At 43.1% G+C, this 22,414-nt stretch overlaps 1 protein-coding gene across 2 annotated transcripts in view; it reads left to right on the top strand.

Annotated features, from left to right (window-relative positions):
* The window catches only part of si:ch211-45c16.2 (mitogen-activated protein kinase kinase kinase 13), a 252,332-nt gene that overhangs the window by 150,342 nt on the left and 79,576 nt on the right, over window positions 1-22,414 (top strand). For both annotated transcript variants that reach the window (XM_051931366.1, XM_051931367.1), the window contains one exon: window positions 14,027-14,218. In XM_051931366.1, the coding sequence (XP_051787326.1) occupies window positions 14,027-14,218 (192 nt within the window). The remainder of the gene's footprint in view (window positions 1-14,026; window positions 14,219-22,414) is intronic.

Raw genomic sequence — 22,414 nt, 5'->3', positions numbered from 1 at the left:
AATCTGTGGCATGGAGGTGGTGTCTGATTGTAGTTTTAGAGACTTGGTTTTCCCAAAATGCTACTTTTTTTTTTAATATATTTTTCCCCACCAGTGATCTTTTGAGATTTTTTTTTACCTCTGTTACCATTCTCCTCACTGTGTGTGGGGGCAAAATAAATTTGGGTCCTCTTCCAGGCAAGTTGGTAATAGTTCCTGATGATTTGAACTTACCAAATATTGCACTAATTGTAGATATGGTTATTTTTCTTTTTTTTCAGTGTGAGATTAATCTAATCTACCGAAAGTTGAATTTTTATGTATCTTTTTTCCCTCATCTTTTCCAAGAGTGCCAATATTTCTGGAGAGTACTGAATATATGCTTGTGTACATCATTTTCTGTGTTGGATGCTAATTGATGCTGCTTGTGTTAATTTTGTATTTTGACCATCTGTGCTGCACGTGGTGTGAACTTTTTCAATAAAATAACTTATAGTCTGCATGTACTTTCTAAGTAATTTTTAAGCACACATTAGTTTTAGTAAATATTTAATTATTCAGTACTGGCCATTGAGAGTAAGTAGCATTTGTCTAGTTACAAACAAGTAAGCTAGCGAATCGGAAATCCAAGAATGGCAATCAGTTTCTGTTCCGTCCGATATTTGGATGGATAACATATCATGGAGGGTGGGTGCGTCTAGGGAAATGTCATTTAATTCAATAAGCATCCATCCATCCATCCATCCATCCATTGTCTCCCGCTTATCCGAGGTCGGGTCGCGGGGGCAGCAGCTTGAGCAGAGATGCCCAGACTTCCCTCTTTCTGGCCACTTCTTCTAGCTCTTCTGGGAGAATCCCAAGGCGTTCCCAGGCCAGTCGAGAGACATAGTCCCTCCAGCGTGTCCTGGGTCTTCTCCGGGGCCTCCTCCCGGTTAGACGTGCCCGGAACACCTCACCAGGGAGGCGTCCAGGAGGCATCCTGATCAGATGCCCGAGCCACGTCATCTGACTCCTCTCGATGCGGAGGAGCAGCGGCTCTACTCTAAGCCCCTCCCGGATGACTGAGCTTCTCACCCTATCTTTAAGGGAGAGCCCAGACACCCTGCGGAGGAAACTCATTTCAGCCGCTTGTATTCGCGATCTCGTTCTTTCGGTCACTACCCATAGTTCATGACCATAGGTGAGGGTAGGAACATAGATCGACTGGTAAATTGAGAGCTTCGCCTTGCGGCTCAGCTCCTTTTTCACCACGACAGACCGATGTAGCGCCCGCATTACTGCGGATGCCGCACCGATCCGCCTGTCAATCTCACGCTCCATTCTTCCCTCACTCGTGAACAAGACCCCGAGATACTTGAACTCCTCCACTTGGGGCAGGATCTCGCTACCAACCCTGAGAGGGCACTCCACCCTTTTCCGGCTGAGGACCATGGTCTCGGATTTGGAGGTGCTGATTCTCATCCCAGCCGCTTCACACTCGGCTGCGAACCGATCCAGAGAGAGCTGAAGATCACGGCCTGATGAAGCAAACAGGACAACATCATCTGCAAAAAGCAGTGACCCAATCCTGAGCCCACCAAACCGGACCCCCTCAACGCCCTGGCTGCGCCTAGAAATTCTGTCCATAAAAGTTATGAACAGAATCGATGACAAAGGGCAGCTCTGGCGGAGTCCAACTCTCACTGGAAACGGGTTCGACTTACTGCCGGCAATGCGGACCAAGCTCTGGCACCGATCGTACAGGGACCGAACAGCCCTTATCAAGGGGGCCGGTACCCCATACTCTCGGAGTACCCCCCACAGGATTCCCCGAGGGACACGGTCGAATGCCTTTTCCAAGTACACAAAACACATGTAGACTGGTTGGGCAAACTCCCATGCACCCTCCAGGACCCTGCTAAGGGTATAGAGCTGGTCCACTGTTCCGCGACCAGGACGAAAACCACACTGTTCCTCCTGAATCCGAGGCTCGACTATCCGACGGACCCTCCTCTCCAGGACCCCTGAATAGACTTTTCCAGGGAGGCTGAGGAGTGTGATCCCTCTGTAGTTGGAACACACCCTCCGATCCCCTTTCTTAAAGAGGGGGACCACCACCCCGGTCTGCCAATCCAGAGGCACTGTCCCTGATGTCCATGCGATGTTGCAGAGGCATGTCAACCAAGGCAGTCCTACAACATCCAGAGCCTTGAGGAACTCCGGGCGTATCTCATCCACCCCCGGGGCCCTGCCACCAAGGAGTTTTTTGACCACCTCGGTGACCTCAGTCCCAGAGATGGGGGAGCCCACCTCTGAGTCCCCAGGCTCTGCTTCCTCATTGGAAGGCATGTTAATGGGATTGAGTAGGTCTTCGAAGTACTCCCCCCACCGACCCACAACGTCCCGAGTCGAGGTCAGCAGCGCACCATCCCCACCATATACAGTGTTGACACTGCACTGCTTCCCCTTCCTGAGACGCCGGATGGTGGACCAGAATCTCCTCGAAGCCTTCCGAAAGTCGTTCTCCATGGCCTCCCCGAACTCCTCCCACGCCCGAGTTTTTGCCTCAGCAACCACCAAAGCCGCATTCCGCTTGGCCTGCCGGTACCTATCAGCTGCCTCCAGGGCCCCACAGGACAAAAGGGTCCTGTATGACTCCTTCTTCAGCTTGACGGCATCCTTCACCGCCGGTGTCCACCAACGGGTTCGGGGATTGCCGCCATGACAGGCACCGACCACCTTACGGCCACAGCTCCGGTCAGCTGCCTCAACAATAGAGGCACGGAACATGGCCCATTCGGACTCAATGTCCCCCACCTCCCTCGGGATGTGGTCGAAGTTCTGCCGGAGGTGGGAGTTGAAGCTACTTCTGACAGAGGGCTCTGCCAGATGTTCCCCGCAGACCCTCACAACACGTTTGGGCCTACCACGCCTGACCGGCATCCTCCCCCACCATCGAAGCCAACTCACCACCAGGTGGTGATCAGTTGACAGCTTCGCCCTTCTCTTCACCCGAGTGTCCAAGACATGTGGCCGGAAGTCCAACGACACGACCACAAAGTCGATCATCGAACTGAGGCCTAGGGTGTCCTGGTGCCAAGTGCACATATGAACACCCCTATGCTTGAACATGGTGTTCGTTATGGACAATCCGTGACGAGCACAGAAGTCCAATAACAAAACACCGCTCGGGTTCAGATCGGGGGGGCCATTCCTCCCAATCACGCCCTTCCAGGTCTCACTGTCATTGCCCATGTGAGCATTGAAGTCTCCCAGCAGAACGAGGGAGTCCCCAGAAGGTATGCCCTCTAGCACCCCCTCCAGGGACTCCAAAAAGGGTGGGTACTCCGAACTGCTGTTGGGTGCATACGCACAAAAAACAGTTAGGACCCGTCCCCCCACCCGAAGGCGAAGGGAGGCTACCCTCTCGTCCACCGGGGTAAACCCCAATGTACAGGCTCCAAGTCGGGGGGCACAGAGTGGTACAGAGTCCAGCCCCTCTCAAGGAGATTGGTTCCAGAGTCCAAGCTGTGCGTCGAGGTGAGTCCGACTATATCTAGCTGGAACCTCTCAACCTCACGCACAAGCTCAGGCTCCTTCCCCTTCAGAGAGGTGACATTCCACGTCCCAAGAGCCAGCTTCTGTAGCCGAGGATCGGACCGCCAAGGTCCCCGCCTTCGGCCACCACCCAACTCACACTGCACCCGACCTCCTTGGCCCCTCCCATAGGTGGTGAGCCCATGGGAAGGGGGACCCACGTTACCTCTTCGGGCTGTGCCCGGCCGAGCCCCATGGGTGCAGGCCTGGCCACCAAGCGCTCGCCATCGAGCCCCACCTCCAGGCCTGGCTCCAGAGTGGGGCCCCGGTGACCCGCGTCCGGGCGAGGGAAAACGCCGTCCAAAATTGTTTTCCATCATAGGAGGTTTGTTTAACCGCTCTTTGTCTCATCCCTAACCTAGGACCAGTTTGCCTTGGGTGGCCCTACCAGGGGCATAAAGCCCCGGACAACAGAGCTCCTAGGATCATTGGGACACGCAAACCCCTCCACCACGATAAGGTGGCGGTTAAAGGAGGGGAGGTTGTAGTGAACAGGTTGTGTTCAATAAGCATATCTGTACTAAAGTGGTTTCGTTTTGTGGAGACGTGATTCTGTTGCCTTTGCTGACACCGACTGCTGGCAGAGTGGAGCACAGCAAGTTTAGTTTACAGGTTGTGGTGTTCGTGTGCCAGCCACTGAGTCGGGGAAGCCGCTGGGTTTGAGTCTGTGACCGTTATGTGATCTGTATTACTGGCACAGTGGATTAGAGCAAGTGTAGTGAACAGGTTGTGTTGTTTGGGCGCCACCTACTGACTCTGGGAAGGCGCTGTGTTTGACTCTGGGGCGTGCGCCACGGGTCAATATGCACCTCAGTGGGAAGCCACTGCGTGATGAAATATCATGGAGGGTATATGCGGTGGTGTGGGTGGTCGCGTCCGTGAGGCTGTACAACCTGGCGTGCACGCTTTACCTCAGGTGTAGTTCACAGGTCGTAGGCATGGTAAAGTTTCCATTTAATTCACTAACCCTATTTGAACTAAAGCGGTTTCTTTGTGTGGGCGCCTTCGTTCATTGTTTGTATCCATGACTGTACAGGTTATGTTGTTTGGGCGCTCACAGGTTGTGTTGTCTGGGCGCCACCTACTGACTCTGGGAAGCCGCCGCGTTTTGGGAAGCCGCTGCGTTTGACTCTGGGGCAGGCGCCACGGCGCAGCACGTTGTGTTATTTGGGCGCCACCTGCTGACTCTGGGAAGCCGCTGCGTTTGACTCTGGGGCGGGCGCCGCCGCGTTTTGGGAAGCTGCTGCATTTGACTCTGGACTCTGGGGCGGGCGCCAAGGCCGCAGTGTGCATGCGCCTCGGTGCGTCCGCCGTGCATAAATTAACTATGGTTTAGTAAGATAGATACACAACACTAATACTTATCTGAAAGCCTTTGCAAAGCATGCGACTTTATTTAGTTGAATGTGTAGAATTAATTTTATATTTCATTTTAAGGTTTTGATTAATGGATGCATGTAATGAGTTGCATAGTGATATCATTTGCATGAAAAGATGCTGTCAGAACTGTATTCCATTTACATTTTCTGGAGGGGTACACCTTTTCCACTTTTTAACAGATCCAGTAGTCATGCTTGCAAGGAACTTAACCCATATTTTTGGTGGACACCACGTAACTTTTCTGTGACATTACATAACTTTGTGGTGATCTTCCAGTCTATTCAGAATGTATTCAGACCCCATCACTTTCTGCACACTTTATTGTGTTGTAGGTTTAATTTTAAAAGTATAATTTTGCCATCTTGCTTATCAGCCTACACTCTGTACCCATCTAACAAAGTGGAAAATATGTTCTCAAAGTTTTGCAAATTTATTAAAAATCAAAAACTGAAATGCCTCATTTTTACATATTCTGATCCTTTGCTGTGGCATTCCAAATTGTGGTCAGGTGTTTCTCTTCTTTTTATATTAGATGTTAAGGCCTGTTTGTTTGTCATGCTATTACTTGTGAACTACTGCTTCTAGAACTTTGATCTTGGACTTAATTGAAAACTCATGAGAATCAACAAATTTGAGGTAATGCTAACCTTGGCAAAGTGAGCTGGGTTTGTGTGTTTCTTATAGCAAACTGATCAAGAAAGTTACTTGGAAAAAGAAAAGAGGAGCAGTGACATACAGTCTACTCAGCATATGAAGCAAATTGCAATAGCCAAGTACGTGATAGGAAATAGAATAGTGACAGCTGCAGCATCCGCTGAATGTCAAGCACATATGGTGAAACAACCTGCTGTTACTCACAAACTGATGGACTTGATCAAAAACTTATGACTTGATATGTTCTAGAAAGTAAACAAAAATTGAGTTTGTGGCAACTTTGGAGATGCAAAGTAATTGACAAAATGACATGGCAAAAAGAAAAGTTCTGCCATCTGGTGAGCAGATCAGTTTATTGTAATAAAAGCTCAATTGTTGTAAACTCATATATTGAAAATTACCCAGGACATGCTATATATATCTTCTGAATACATAATCAAGTGTAAGTATTGTATTTTAATTAACTGTGCTGAAGAACTCCATAATAGGAAGAAGGAAAAAGCAGAGCAGGGACATGTGCTAAGCATCAGGCATATCGTGGAAGGCACTTAACAGGAGAAGAGTTTGTTTTGTTCTATATAAACCACCTTTACTGCGTGTTTATTTCTAAACCTTTGATTGCTCCTAGAAGCACAGTGACCTCAATTATTCTGAAATGGAGGAAGTTTGGAATGCCTGAACTCTTTCTAGAGTTGGCCGTCATTCCAAACTGATTAACTGGGCAAGAAAGGCCAAACCAATGGTCACTCTAACAGAGGTGCAGGAGTTCAACTACTGAAATGGGAGGACCTTTGAGACAAACAAACATCTCAGCAGCACTCCATCAATTACGCATTTGTAGTAGATTGGCTAGACAGAAGCCACTCGAGTAAAGGCAATTAACAAATTGCTTGAAGTTTTGCCAAGAAGCATTTATAGGACTCGGAGATTGAGGAAAAATGTTTTTTTTTTTGTCTATGGTGACAAAAATGTAACTCTTTGGGTAAAACATGCATTATGCTTATCACCTGCCTAATACCCTCCCTATGGTGAAACATGGTGGTGGCAGCATTAGGCTATGGGGATGGTTCTCAGCAGCAGGGACAAGAAGACTAATGCAGACAAATACATAGAGGTTGTTAAAGAACACCTTGTGATGATGCGGGTTCCGCTTCATGCTTCCACTTCCTTTTTGGGAGCTCTTGAACCCGACACTATCGGTAATGTCACCGGATGAGCTGGACAGTGAGAACACAACAAAACAAGGGGATGGTGCAAAGTGCAGACATGTTTTTATTAAAAAACAATCAAAAGCAAAAACGGTGTCTAAAGTGTAGTGCAATCAAAATGTCAATAAATAAATAATCTGTTAAAAAACAAAAAAAAAGTGAAAAAGTGGAGGTTAAAATCCAAAATAGATCCTTTAAAAACCAAGGGTAAAACAATGGCCAGTGCCTTCTTTCTACTGGCGGCTCCCCTGCTTCTCCCATGCAGGCTTTGTACCAGGGGAGTCTCCCTACCTGCAGCTGTCCTTCGTGTCTGGTTGTCTTTCGGTCCCTGGCTCCTTCACATCGAGACTTAGGTTCCCCAACGGCCAGGACATTCATGCTTGTGTTCACTCAAAGCCTTCCTGACTCCCACTGCCTACCGTTGCCTTATACGGCGAGCCAACCACCTTCCGGGTCACTCCAGCTGCTTGATCACTCAGCTTGAGCGATCGCTTCCTTCAGCCCCACCGAGTGTTGGCCAAACACCCTTTCCAGGGAGCTCTCTTTCCAGCTGCCTGCAAAACACCAGTGAGTCTGCTCTCAATCGCTCATTCTCTCTATACTTCTCCAGCTTTGCCCATCTTTCTCATCCTAACCTCTGTTCACTCCAATCAATTTTTTTCTTTTCCCTCCACACTTGTGCTCCTACTCTATATAATGGGGACGTGGCTCAGGTGTGGCGATTTAACCTGTGCACTTAAACAAGGAAACGCCTGCATCATGAAGCGCCTGAGAACCGCTTTGGCCACACTACCCCGCTGCCTCTATAAGCTGCGAGTGCGCCGATTATTTATTTAAAACTGGCCTTTTCTTCTGAGCTGTGGACCCGCTATACCAAACACCTGCTCCGTAGTGCACATGACCTCACAATACGGTTTGCAGAAAGTGAAGGGTCCTGAATACTTTCTGAATCCACTGTATATTGAGAATGTATATGAGTCCTTCGAATAATTACACCTTGTGTATAATCTTCCAGTAGCACAATATTTTCACTATATGCTAGTTAGAAACTTTTGTTGAAGGGTAGTCTTAACAGACTCAAAGTATTTTAAAGAGTGTAGTCCTTGATTACCATATGTTGCTTTTGTATGCTATAGGATAAGTAGGAAATTAGTGTTTCACCATGGGAAATTTCATGTGTACACCATGTGAACTGATAACTCCTACCTGGGCAATTACAGTCGGTACAGAAAAGGATCATCCCCTTCAAAATATTCACATTTTATTGCTTTGCAGCCTGAAATGAAGACATACACAAAACATATTTCTCCATCTGTATTTACTCAATAAAATGTATAACAACCAAGTGAAAGATAAAATAGCAACAGTTCAGTAAAACAAAAAACTGAATCACAAAGATGGTTAAAGGATCACCCCCTGTGTCAGAGAAACCATCTTTTGCTTTGATTCCAGCCATTAATCTGTTCAGATCATTCTCTACCTACTTTGCACATCTAGACTGTACAATATTTCACCACTCTTCTTTACAGAACTGTTGAATCTGTCAGATTGAATGGTGACCATTGGTTGACTGCAGTTTTCAGGTCATAACAGGGACAGTCACCGTTTTCTCCATCAGCCACTGTGTGGTCATCAACTGTGCTGTGTGCTTCAGGTCATTGTCATGCTGGAAGATGAACCTTCTTCCCATTGACAACATTCTGGTAGAGGTCAGCAGGTTTTCTTGAAGAATTTGATGGTATTTTGCTCCATGCAGTTTTCCTTTTATCTTGACAAGTGCCCTTGTCCCTGTTGCAGAGAAACGCCCACATAACAGGATGCATCCACCTCATGGTGTTTTTGGATGATAAAATGTATTGGCATTTCGCCTGATATTCCATTTGGTGTTTTGCCCAAATAGTTCGATTATTGGTCTCATCTGATTTTAACACCTTTTTCCTTTTGACCTCAGAATCACAAAGTCTTTGCGGTATTGCTTTCACATGGACAGAGTGACACTTTGGCATAAATCCCTGTTACTGTTTCAGAGTTGCCATAGGCCTCTGAGTAGCCCCTCTGACCAGTTTCCTCCTCGCTCATGTATCCAGTTTGAAGGGACAGTCTTATCCAGGAAGGGTCCTAGTAGTACCAAACACTTTCGCTTCTTGTTTACGGACTTTACTGTGCTCCTAAGGATTGATTAAGCCTTTGATTTTTTTTTTTTTGTATCGATCTCCTGACTTGTGCCTTTCCACAAGTTTATCCTTGAGATCTTTTGATAGTGCCTTGCTACCCATAGTTGATTGTTTGCTTTCAGTTATGTTTCCAAGCACAGGAATGCTCTAGGAATAGCTGAACTTATCAGAATGATTACAAATGATCATAGGTGGAAGCCAATAAGCTTGCTGTGCAAGGGAGAAGGTGATTATTTACACCCAATTGAGTTACAGTAATCCCTCACTTATCGCGGGAGATAGGTTCCAAGGCCGACCGCGATAACTGAATTTCCGCGGAGTAGGGACACCATATTTATTTAATTATTTAACGTGTATTTGTACGTTTTTAAACCCTCCCTGTATTGTTTACAACCCACCCTTTACTCTATTAATAACAGGGACAACTGCTAAGCAATATGAAATCGGTAGATAAGTTTACACTTACTGTATAGCGAAGTACACATAGCAGCTTGTAGGCGGTCATGACGTCGTCGACCTTGTTGCAAAGATCCTAAAGCAGATTCCATCCAGACTACTGCCTTATCACGTCCACTTGCAACTTGTTTTGCACCCTGGTTAAAGGACACTGCGGCCGTAGATCTTACATGCTTTTCCTCCTTTTTAAATAAAAAGAATCGTGGACTCATTGATGCTGTAATGTGTCCTGCAGCGGTGTAGCTGTTCCCTTCCTTCAACATATCCAAAACTTTTACCTTTTCTGCAATCATTTGCATCTTCTGTTGGTGCTTGGACACGGCCCCTGAAGCAGTAGCACGTTAATGCTGAATGAGTGAGATGAGACTTCCTGGTTAATGCAACACTCCGTCGCTGAGCCAATCAGCAGCACACAGGAACTTAACTGCGTGCTCTGATTGGGTAGCTTCTCAGCCATCCGCCAATAGCATCTCTTGTATGAAATCAACTGGGCAAACCAACTGAGGAAGCAAGTACCAGAAGTAAAAAGACCCATTGTCCGCAGAAACCCGCAAAGCAGCGAAAAATCTGCGTTATATATTTAGATATGCTTACATATAAAATCCGCGAAGTCGTGAATCCGCGAAAAGTGAACCGCGAAGTAGCGAGGGATTACTGTACAGGTATTTTTTAGGAGGGGATAAATCCTTTATCACTAGAATTACCAGAGTCTACGAAAAAACTCGTAGATCCAGCCCACCTTAAAACCGTTCTCACCTCTCTTTTGTCTTCTAAATGTGCCGATTAAGAGGAGCAGCGAGCAGCCGGCTATTCCATCCCCACCGTCGCAGAACGTTCACTAAGTTTTCCCAGCTCATGGCTTCTTTGATTATCTGGGAGTGACTGAACTGCTGGAGTTTTAGAATAGAAATAATAGATCGCTATTTGGAATACTTGCATTTTATGCGTGTTCCGTTTCTACAGTAATCTGTGTAAACACATTGCTAAAACAGAAACTTTTTCATATTTTAGTAATAAATGTTACAAAATGTAGAATGTGTAAAGCCCAAGTTCCTAAGATCAAATAAACACTTCCACAAAAGCTTCACACACCATAGAACAGTTTCTGTGGCGTAGCGTGCTAAGATTTGCTTCTCAGACCGAGTAGCTTTTCTTTGCCTCACAAACATGAGTTCAATTCCCCGCTGGGGATAAAGTGTTACTTCTTTTTTTTGTTTTTAACCTCAAACGGACATAAACTTTGTAAATTGGTATGCACTGTTAGTTAATGAGATCGTTATATTTTCATGTGGGATGCTCCTTTTAAAATATTTTTTTAACAATTGAGACTGCAATTAACATGAACAACTGTCCTTATAACTTATTTTTTTTCAAGATCCATAACACACAGACAGACAGAGCACTGCGTAATACAGAGACAGACAGGCAGAGATATACAAACAAACAGGGAAGGCACATGTACTGAAAGAAAAAGCACTGAATAAGCTCACCCGCTCTAACATCACCCCTCCCCCTGATCTGGCTCTCTAAGTAACAGCGCAAGTACAGACGCAAACCAAGTGTAATCAAGAGTACTGGTTCGATCCCCACTCACTCCTATATTTGCCGTTTTCAGTAGTAAGCTGCTCTTTTTGTTAATATTATACAGTACACACATGCACTTGATTTGTGTCTGTACTTGCGCTGTTACTTAGAGAGTCAGATCGGGGGGAGGGGTGATGTTAGAGCGGGTGAGTTTATTCAGTGCTTTTTCTTTCAGTACATGTGCCTTCCCTGTTTGTTTGTATATCTCTGCCTGTCTGTCTCTGTATTACGCAGTGATCTGTCTGTCTGTGTGTTATGGATCTTGAAAAAAATAAGTTATAAGGACGGTTTGCTGACTTGGAGCACCACTGCCTTACTGTGCCACAGAGACGCGAGTTCGATTCCCAGCTTTGAAGAAAGTGTTTTTTTTTTTCCTCAAACGGACATTGAATTTATAAATTGGTATGCACTGTAAATCGTTAACTTTAAAATGTCAATCGCGGTTATTTCTGTTGATTAATTCATGCTTTTTTACTTAGAGTCAGAACAGGAGCTTTTTCAGCTTATTCAGCTTCTGATCTGACTCAAACAGCGCCAGTATAACTTCACACCCAACCTGACGCTGTTCATTTTCAAATAATATTGCATTACTTCGACGATGTTTTCTGATTGGTACTATTCGTGTCATAAAATGATTTCTTCAAAACGTCACATATATTTGTCTCTTTCTTTTTTTAAAATGTGCGTTGTAGCACTCAGCAACTGGCCACCTGCATGTTCTTGCGCACACTAAACAAGACAGCGCTATATGCAATCATCAGATTCAAATGTTAAGTTATATAGCACAGAATGGAAATCAGCAGTTCTTAGCATTCCACCATGCAAGCTGTCATATCAACCGCCTACTGTAACTTGCTTTCTTTTTTCTTCGGTTATAGTCTTGAATAAAAGTGCACTTGTTTTGTTATACTTTTACATCAACATATGTTCCTGTGTTTGAGCTACATGGGCATGCTCAAAAAATACACGTATAATGCCACGAAAAGTGCATGCAGACACTTCAGTTCGCAAGCATTGGTACGACAATGCAGTCACAAGTACACTGCAGGGCTTTAGCGCGTCTTTATGTGAAAACAGCATCAGATGGGGAGTGTCTGATGCTGCGTAAAGCGCTGAAGTTACTGCTCTTTACTATGCTTTCCTCTGCATGTCCTGGAGTACAAAAGAAACAGCATACAGCAACATGTGGGGACTGGCAATATTGGGGGAAAAAAACACGCGGTCGTATGTATCGTGATACACTGCAGAACTATAGCGTGTCTTTATGTAAAAACAGCAGTGTCAGGTGGGGGGCGGTAGGGATGGATCCTGAACGCGACTGAGACAATGAAAAGTGAATTTTAAAAAAATAAAGCTAACCTTTACAAATATCATAAATTACACCAGCTGTTACAGACTGAAATCAAATGTATCTTTTTATTCTAAAATAGTGAAAATAAGAGCACTTCTCAAATGGGAGTTGTGCAGGATCGAACTCATGACCTTCTGATTCCCAGTCAGCGACTGATACTGTTACGCCACAGAAGCAGCGATAGTTAATTCATATCAATGTCTCACACTAAGGCGGGTTTTTTTGGCGGTGGCTTTTTTTTGTACCTTTTGTGAAAGTGTTTCTTTGATATTTGGACTTCAGGCTTCATACATTATATAGTTTATGCCTACATTTTGTCAATTGCTACTAGAATATATAACACGTTTCTGTTTTAACAATGTGTTTACACAGATTACTGTAGAAATGCAACACATATGAAATGCGTGTGTTTCAAATAACAATCTATTATTTCTACTCTAAAACTCCACTTCACTCCCAGATAATCAATCAAGGCAAGAGCTGGGAAAAGCCTGTTTACGTTCTAAGTCGTTGGGGGGATGGAATAGCCAGCTGCTGGCAGCATGTCTTTATCAGTACATTTAGATGACAAAAGACGCTGGCGGAGAGGTGAGAAAGGTTTTAAGAAGCGATTTAAGGTGGGCCGGATATACGAGTTTTTTCCTAGGCTCTGGTAATTCTAGTGTTATCAATCTCAGTGATTGTTTTTTTTCTTTTCTTTTTTTTTCTAACTGTTGCTATTATATCTTTCACTTGGCTGTTATAAATTGCATTGATTAAATATAGCTGGAGAAATATTTTTTGTGTGTGTCTGCAAAGCAACCAAATGTGAATATTTTGAACAATTTTTTCTACCCACTATAACATTGACCATTATGATAAGACCAAACATAAAGCAATGTTGAAACATAACCTTTCAATTAGAATCAAAGACAATGAATGGATTCAGCCATCGACAAGAAACACTCTTTATCATAGCATGATAAAATTCAGTTAAACGTTTTATATAGCACACACCTGTCTGGTCTAAAATGATCTCACTTGTGTCTGCAACCAGATTTGAACTATGAACAGCATCTTCAGGTACCTCCCTTGCTAAAGCAGCCTAGACTTAAACCATAGGGAAAAATAGTCTTAGATTTGCAATTGCTCCTAATGCTGTAGGAATACTGGAGTAACGCCGTATTGGTCAACGTAATTCCTTGAAAAATAAATTGTGATATCTTTAACTACATTGCTTATTTGTTGTCTTATTTTTGAACTGGAAAAACAATAATCTGCATGCAGTGACTCAATGGGGAAAGGATGTCTTATTTTGGCTAAAATTAGGGAAGAAAATAATATATGAGGTATAGCTCAAATCTAATTCAGAATCTGGGAAAATGACATTAATGCCTTTGTTTAACCTTTTTTTTTAATGTCTCTTAATTGTGTATTTGTACAAACTTTTTTCTATACTGTAATATGATTTAAAAAATCTAAATTTAAGAAAAAATAGCAATCTATTCAGCAAAGTACATTTCATAAATGATGTTCTAGTTTTGAGTGTTTTTTTTCCTTTGAAGAAAAGGCTGTTTATTGTATACATGGTTTCTGAAATTATTTTAATATTTCCCAAACTTGTCTTTGGGACATGTTAATGTAGCATTTTTTTAAGGTTGCAATTAATTTTTTTTATCTTTCAGAGGTGTCTGTACACAAGCTCCATGTTACTGTATTATTATGGAATACTGTGCTCAAGGTCAGTTGTATGAAGTATTAAGAGCAGGACGAAAGATCACACCCCAACTCCTGGTAGATTGGGCCACGGGAATAGCCAGTGGCATGAATTATCTTCATCTTCATAAGATTATACACAGAGACCTCAAATCGCCAAAGTAAGTGACCAATATTTGCTGTACATTTTATATATAAACTTAGTATTTAGTAGATTTTAGTATTTGGTATTCTAACTTGATAAAACATGTCAGAAAAATCAAGAAAAATAGGCATTTATAGCCAAATCATAGTGACTTGTATGTATTTATTGAATACTAGTAATGGCGCACTGCACGATAACATGCAGTGAATACACTTGACTTAAGCATTCATAGTTTTCATAGAGGTTGCACAGAGGTTGGTGAGCTTGCTGCTTCCTGAGCAGCTCTTCTTTTCTTCACCCTAGCGGCCTGCTTCTTCTCTTCTTTTGTCGGCATCTTTTCGCATTAAAACTGATTAAGTCAATGTTTGTGTTGCAATTACTTTATACGCTTTCCTTAATTTTTCACTTAAGGTTGCACTTAAGTCTTCAATCTGCCTTAAGAATGATTTAAGATATGAACAGGTAAGGGAAGTGACGGTGAAGGTGGTAGGGAATGAGAATGACGCCCGTACACATGTGCCGCTTGGCCGCCCTGCTGGCTGTTGCCGAGAGTTGATTCTACAATAAAATTAAATAAAAATAAAAAGAGGAATAACCTTAGAGGTCAATCATCACCCAAAACCGGATAGTAGACGTCACAAAGTATACAGTGGGTACGGAAAGTATTCAGACCCCCTTCAATTTTTCACTCTTTGTTATATTGCAGCCATTTGCTAAAATCATTTAAATTAATTTTTTTCCTCATTAATGTACACACAGCACCCCATATTGACAGACAAAAAAAAGAATTTTTGAAATTGTTGCAGATTTATTAAAAAAGAAAAACTGAAAAATCACATGGTCCTAAGTATTCAGACCCTTTGCTGTGACACTCATATATTTAACTCAGGTGCTTTCCATTTCTTCTGATCATCCTTGAGATCACCTTCATTTGAGTCCAGCTGTGTTTGATTATACTGATTGGACTTGATTAGGAAATCCACACACCTGTCTATATAAGACCTTACAGCTCACAATGCATGTCAGAGCAAATGAGAATCATGAGGTCAAAGGAACTGCCTGAAGAGCTCAGAGACAGAATTGTGGCAAGGCACAGATCTGGCCAAGGTTACAAAAAAATTTCTGCTGCACTTGAGGCCACTGTGCTCTTGGGAACCTTCATAATCCTTAAATGGAAGACGTTTGGGATGACCAGAACCCTTCCTAGAGCTGGCCGTCCGGCCAAGCTGAGCTACCGGGGGAGAAGAGCCTTGGTGAGAGAGGTAAAGAAGAACCCAAAGATCACTTTGGCTGAGCTCCAGAGATGCAGTCAGGAGATGGGAGAAAGTTGTAGAAAGTCAACCATCACTGCAGCCCTCCACCAGTCAGGGCTTTATGGCAGAGTGGCCTGTCGGAAGCCTCTCCTCAGTGCAAGACACATGACAGCCCGCATGGAGTTTGCTAAAAGACACCTGAAGGACTCTGAGATGGTGAGAAATAAGATTCTCTGGTCTGATGAGACCAAGATAGAACTTTTTGGCCTTAATTCTAAGCGGTATGTGTGGAGACAACCAGGCACTGGTCATCACTTGTCCAATACAGTCCCCACAGTGAAGCATGGCGGTGGCAGCATCATGCTGTGGGGGTGTTTTTCAGCTGCAGGGACAGGACGACTGGTTGCAATCGAGGGAAAGATGAATGCGGCCAAGTACAGGGATATCCTGGACAAAAACCTTCTCCAGAGCGCTAAGGAACTCAGACTGGGCCGAAGGTTTACCTTCCAACAAGACAATGACCCTAAGCACACAGCTAAAATAACGAAGGAGTGGCTTCACAACAACTCTGTGACTGTTCTTGAATGGCCCAGCCAGAGCCCTGACTTAAACCCAATTGAGCATCTCTGGAGAGACCTAAAAATGGCTGTCCACCAACATTTACCATCCAACCTGACAGAACTGGAGAGGATCTGCAAAGAGGAATGGCAGAGGATCCCCAAATCCAGGTGTGAAAAACTTGTTGCATCTTTCCCAAGAAGACTCATGGCTGTATTAGCTCAAAAGGGCGCTTCTACTAAATACTGAGCAAAGGGATAAATACTTAGGACCATGTGATATTTCAGTTTTTCTTTTTTAATAAACTAGAGGGCTCCGCCCCCTGCTCGCTTCGCTCGCCAACCCCTGGTGTTTGGTAATTACAAATGGCGTGATGTATGTATGAGATATAGCATAGTGTGAAGGTGTAGATGATGCACATAGGAAGGAAAGAATAAACTGCATGGCACAGTGTAAAGATTTATTGGAAAATTTCCTTGTACACAACATTAGTCGTAAAGATGGTGTCTTGTCCTTGAATGAGTTTTCCTTGGCATGGATTATTTATAACGTTAACTTTTAACGTCAGATGAACGGCGAACTCGTGAGAAGGCCACATAAAGTTGTCCATGTCCAAATACGGGCTCAGAGAGGTAGATGCCAACCTTGTCCATGGTTTGTCCTTGTGATTTGTTGATGGTAATGGCAAATGCAGGTTTAATGGGGAATTGTCGCCGTTTAAGTGTAAAAAGGTAATTCCAGGTCAGAACTTGTAAGGTCAATTCTAGGAATCAGAACAGTATTGTTAGCATGTGATCCTGTAAGAACTTTTGCTTCAATAACATTGTGTGTCATGGTGTTGACGACTAAACGTGTACCATTGCATAAACCCTGTTTAGTGTTAAGGTTTCTTAATAGCATGAATATTGTTCCGATTTTAAGGTTAAGATTGTGTTGTGGTAAGCCGGCTGGGTTAATAGTGTTCAAATATTCTAAGGGGAAATTAAGATGGTCATTGTCGTCATCAGAGTCAACTTTGTCAGAGCTTAGAAAGAGGTGTGCCTCTCCCGGAAGTAATGCAATGACTTGGTTATTTATGTGATCAACATTAATATTTTTTGGACATAATATAGTCCGTTGTGTTAAAAGGGGTATTTGGTCTAATGAGATTGTTGTTCCAAATATCTCCGTAAGTAAGTCGTCGCAGATAAAGGCTGTAGGAATTGTAATAATATCTGGGTGAAGTCCATCTGTATTGGTGAGTGTTCCATCTCCCAGTTGTGATAACCAAGTGTTATATTCCGGATCTGGACATCGCATGTTTTGTACCAAGTGTATCTTTTGAAAGCAATGCCAATTGTCCGCGTATTTTAAGGTGGACTGAACAATAGCTGAGCGCATGGCATGTGGAACAATAGGTAAGCACTGTCTAAAATCTCCTCCTAATAAAAGTACCTTTCCTCCAAAGGGAATATTATTATTCATCAACGTTTGTAGAAGTTTATCAATGGTGTTGAGTAAGTGACTGGATGCCATTGTACATTCATCTGTAATTAACAGTTTTGCAAGACGGATGTCACATGCATTGTTACTGTTCATTTTCATAGTGGATACCGATGTTTCTGTGATTGGGACCGGTATTTTGAATAAGGAGTGACATGTGCGACCATTTATTAATAAATTAGCTGCCCCTCCGGTTGTAGCCGATGCGATAATTAACTGTTGTTTTGCAGTAAAGAAATGTATAAGTGTCTCATAAAGGAATGTTTTTCCGCTTCCTCCAGGGCCGTCAAGAAAAAAGCATTTGGGTATGGGGCTGTCGTCCTCTGTGGCATGAACAATTTTGTGAAAAGCATCACATTGTAAGGCATTTAAAGTGGAAATCATAGTCTGTGCAATCTGTTGTTCTTTTTGGAGATCTATTGTTGTGGAATGTAGAGCTGGTAAGGAATCTGGAACATCTGGCAAATGGAAGTTATCTAATGTATACCCAAGGACCATAAGAGCTAAGCGAATGTCGTTTAGTGCATAGGCTTCACAGTTGATGCAGGAATCACTGTTTCCATGTAGCTTGTGGCATATGTCCTCCATCATTCCTACTTTGTTTGTATTCCAGAGGTTCAAAGGATCTGATGGAGAGGAGAACGCACAGATATAAGCAAATAGTTGTCGAACTTGACCTGGCATTGAATAGGATATTGCATCATGTAGAGTTCTTTGCCATATTGTATCATCTAATAAATATCCTTTGTCATTTACTGCCTCTTGGAATGTCTTACAGAGTTTGATGGTGCAGCCATCTCGAACAGTTTTAATGTTGTCAAATGATGTAGCTCCGGTTTCGTGTTGAAGAAGTAATCGTAGATAAAACCTTTCCGGCTCCTTAATACTGACAGTGTACATTCGGCCTATGACATTATCACCGTGGTGATGTTGTTTTCTCCAGAATGTGCCATTGTCAATCCAAACATAGTGAACAGGAATTTCCCAATATTTCCAACGGTGAGCACTGTGATCGTTTTGATTGAGTTTAAACCACGCGGTAAGTTTAGTATCTTTTGTGGCTGCTCTCTTCACCGCTTGTACCTCATTACCTGCATGAAAACAGACAGTTTGTTCGTGCTCCAAGTGAACTGGCAAGCGACATATTGTGTGGCTCTGATGGTGCATAGGAAAGCAAAATATTCTCCACATGGCCTCTGGAGCACTGACGTACCGTGAATCAACATACATTCGAGTCTCATCGTGATCATTTGTTTCAGATATTGAGACATTAGCACAATCGTGTCCCTTGTAAACGTATTTGAATATTTAACGCTTTTTACTGTAGCGCAGATTTCAACATTTATATGGTAGTTGTATCGTAAACATAAATAAGGATTGTATGGTACGACCCAGCTATTGTCAATTGAACGACCTGGAATAATTTGCAAGTCACTTGTCTTTTGTCTCATATATTTAGGATATCCATTTATATTACCAAGTGTAACGTCTTGGAAGTCTTTGGGGAAGCCTTTTGAACATTTGCCATTAACCATACATGGACTGTTTGGATTTCTATTGCCACATGGTGTATGAATCATATTTTTGATAACAATCTGAAACAGTCGTGGAGAGGTGTCACGGTCTGGAATTTCAGCTTTGACTATTTTATCGATGTCATATTCTGTGCGTATTTTGGAATCATCATCAAGTATTAGTAATATATGGGCGTGCGGTAAACCTCTCTTCTGAAACTCAATAACGTGGATAATTGCTGTAACAGTTCCAAATAGAGATCTATTTTTGATATCTTGTAGCAGGTTATTTAGTTTAAGTTTAAAGACTCTTGCAACTAAATCAGGACGATGTTCGACTCTCTGCCATGGCCTAAGATTAGTTGTAATTTCTGTCCATTAAGGATTGCAGGTCATAGTGATAAATAGATCAGGTTTTCCAAACTTTCTTACGATTTATGTAGTCAATTAGTAATTTTTTATTTATCGGCTCTAAGTGTAGGTTGGTTGTTTCTAATCCACTGTAGATCATTTGATTCTGCTCGAACATAAACGTCAACGATGTATTGTTGAGTTAGCTTTCCTGCATTGAGTAATGGATTAAAGTTGTTCCTTTACTGAGAGTCTTTAGGAGAAATATTCTTTCATGGATACATGTGATCGTCTCTGCGCTTGATGTTTTCTAAATCTGGAAATTGTAGTACTCCATCCTTCCTGTCCAGTGGGAAACAAAATGGGGTATGTTAAAGTATCAAGTTGTGGAAAGCAAATGTCTATGCGTTGGAAGGCAGGTTTGTTGGTTCCATCAGGACGTAAATGCAGAACAATATCGCGGTCAAACGGAGGCTCCCCATCTTTACTTTGAAAGACAATTGCCACTTCATTAACGACGGGAAGATTGTATCGTCTTGGATCTTGTTCTTTGTCCTTTATTAAGACTAAAGCAATTGTAGTCGCTGCTACACCTTCTGCTGCTGCTTTTGTATTGGCCTCTCTTTCAACCTCATGTAGCATTTTTATAGACTTAGCTAATGGGTGATTGTTTGAGTGACGTTTCTCATTATAAGCTCCGTGCATTGTTTGTTTTCAGGAAGGTTCATTCGTTGATAGATTGTGTCATCTGCATCCAAGATGTAGATTTGTGCAAATTTGCGTTCTTGATTTGTTTCAGGGTGCACTGTCCCAATGCGATGTAATATTTGTCCACATACGCGAAAGCAGTATGGGCCATTGCCTTTTGGTGGCCTGATATTTACTCCGGTAGATGCAAAAGCAAATGAACTATTGTAGGATCTAATGCAGTGCATAAAGTTTTTACTTTCAGGTACATCGTTAGTTAGAAGCTTCCGTAGATATTCAGGATATGAATGTAAAGGAGGCAGTCTAACTTGACCCTTTTGACAACAATGTGTAAATTCATTACTTGTATTGCCAGTTGTTTCTTCAGGGAAGTTAAGTGAATGACAATGATTGCAAATGACATTCATTAATCCCAATGAATTTTCATGAATAGTGGACTCATCATTAAACGCGTTGTCAGCCAACTGTCGGAATCGTTTAGCAGGTGTTTGTCGTTCATGTCTTTGACGTTTATCTTTTGCTTGTGCCGTTTGAGAGGCGCGTCGTTGTAAGTCCAGTATTTGGGATGTGTTGTTTTGGAGCTGTAATCGCTTTGCTTGTGTTGTGTGAGAAGCCCGTTGTAGTCGCCGGCGTTCATTGTATTGAGCCTGGCCCGTTTTTGTATCTCGGTCCGTCGAGCTTTCTCTTTTTGGAGCCTTGCCTGCTTGTTTTCCGGCATTTCAGATGCGCGTTGTAGACGTCTGCGTTTATTTATTTTGTCCCTTTGCTCCCGTTTTTGTATCTCTGTGACTCGAGCTCTTTCCTTTTGAACCCGTGCCTGCTTCGCTTCAGCACTTTGAGACGCGCGCTGCATGCGTCTACGTTCATTGTGTCTGTCCATCTGGGCTCGTTTCTGTAACCGTGTTAGTTGAGCCTTGCGTTTTTGGATCTGAGACATTTTTTGTTCATCAGTTTCAGAAGCGTGTTGTAGGCGCCGACGTTTATTGTTTTTTTTCATGCGGGTACGTGTTTGTGGTCCCATTACTCGAGACGTATCGTTTTGTAGCCGTGATCGTGAAATCATGACTTGTTTGTTGTTTATCGTTAGTAATATGGATAAGTAATAAGGAGGATCGCACTCACTGTTAATATGGAGCCTTTTCTGTGGTTGTACGGTTAATAGTGCATCATTGTAATGAGATTCACCTATGGTGTATAGTTTGAACGTGTTCAGATGACGTATGTTTAATACGGACATTTCGTTTCTTCGTATCATCACCCGTCAGGTGTCGCGCTTGTATATTTATTGTAGTCCGGTCTCTTGTTGTCTATGTATGACGTCGTTTGTTGGCGTGCATTTTTTTTGAGGGGCGCGTCGCCTCATTTTTTATTTCTGTTAGTGGAGGGGGGCTTTGTGTGTCATGGGTCTGAATCCTCTTTTTTGTGTGTGTCCTGTTTCGTGTGGTATGGGCTTCGTCTGGCGCTTTGTTGCATGGGTCTGTTGCTATGGGCGCAGCGCATAATTTCTCATTTTCCGGTGCTTGGAGGGTTTCTTCGTATTATTACCCATCAGGTGTCGCGCCTGTATATGTATTGTAGTCCGATCTCTTGTTGTCTATGTATGACGTCGCGCATTGCCTCATTTTTTATTTCTGTTAGTGGAGAGGGGCTTTGTCTGTCGTGGGTGTGAATCCTCATTTTTGTGTGCATACCGTTTCGTGTGCTATGTGGCGCTTGCGTCTGACTCCTTTGTTTTTGGTGTGCTAGGGGCACTTTGCCTCATTTCTTATTTCTGTTAGTGGAGGGGTGCTTTGTGTGTCGTGGGTCTGAATCCTGTTTTTTGTGTGTGTCCTGTTTCGTGTGGTATGGGCTTCGTGTGGCGCTTTGTTGCATGGGTCTGTTGCCATGGGCGCGGCGCATCATTTCTCATTTTCCGGTGCTTGGAGGGGGGCTTTGTGTGGCGCCTGCGCACTACGTCTTTTGCGTCCACGGCCCATGTCCCTGCGTCCATCCGGTTTACCATTCTCGTTTAGTAATATGGATCTGCAACAATTTCAATAATTCTTTTTTTTGTCTGTCAATATGGGGTGCTGTGTGTACATTAATGAGGAAAAAAATTAATTTAAATGATTTTAGCAAATGGCTGCAATATAACAAAGAGTGAAAAATTGAAGGGGGTCTGAATACTTTCCGTACCCACTGTATGTGTACCAAATTTCAGGTCAATAGTTCAAATGGTTTGCGAGCTACAGGTGATTTAAAATCCTGGACAGTCAAATGAACAGCCAATGTAGCATATTATATAAAAAGACTTTGTAGCTCACTATCAATATAAGCATGATTAAGGGCATACAGCACAATCTTGGT

The sequence above is a fragment of the Erpetoichthys calabaricus genome, chromosome 8, assembly GCF_900747795.2.
Source record: "Erpetoichthys calabaricus chromosome 8, fErpCal1.3, whole genome shotgun sequence".
Classification (NCBI taxonomy): domain Eukaryota; kingdom Metazoa; phylum Chordata; class Cladistia; order Polypteriformes; family Polypteridae; genus Erpetoichthys; species Erpetoichthys calabaricus.
This window is presented reverse-complemented; position numbering and strand designations above follow the sequence as displayed.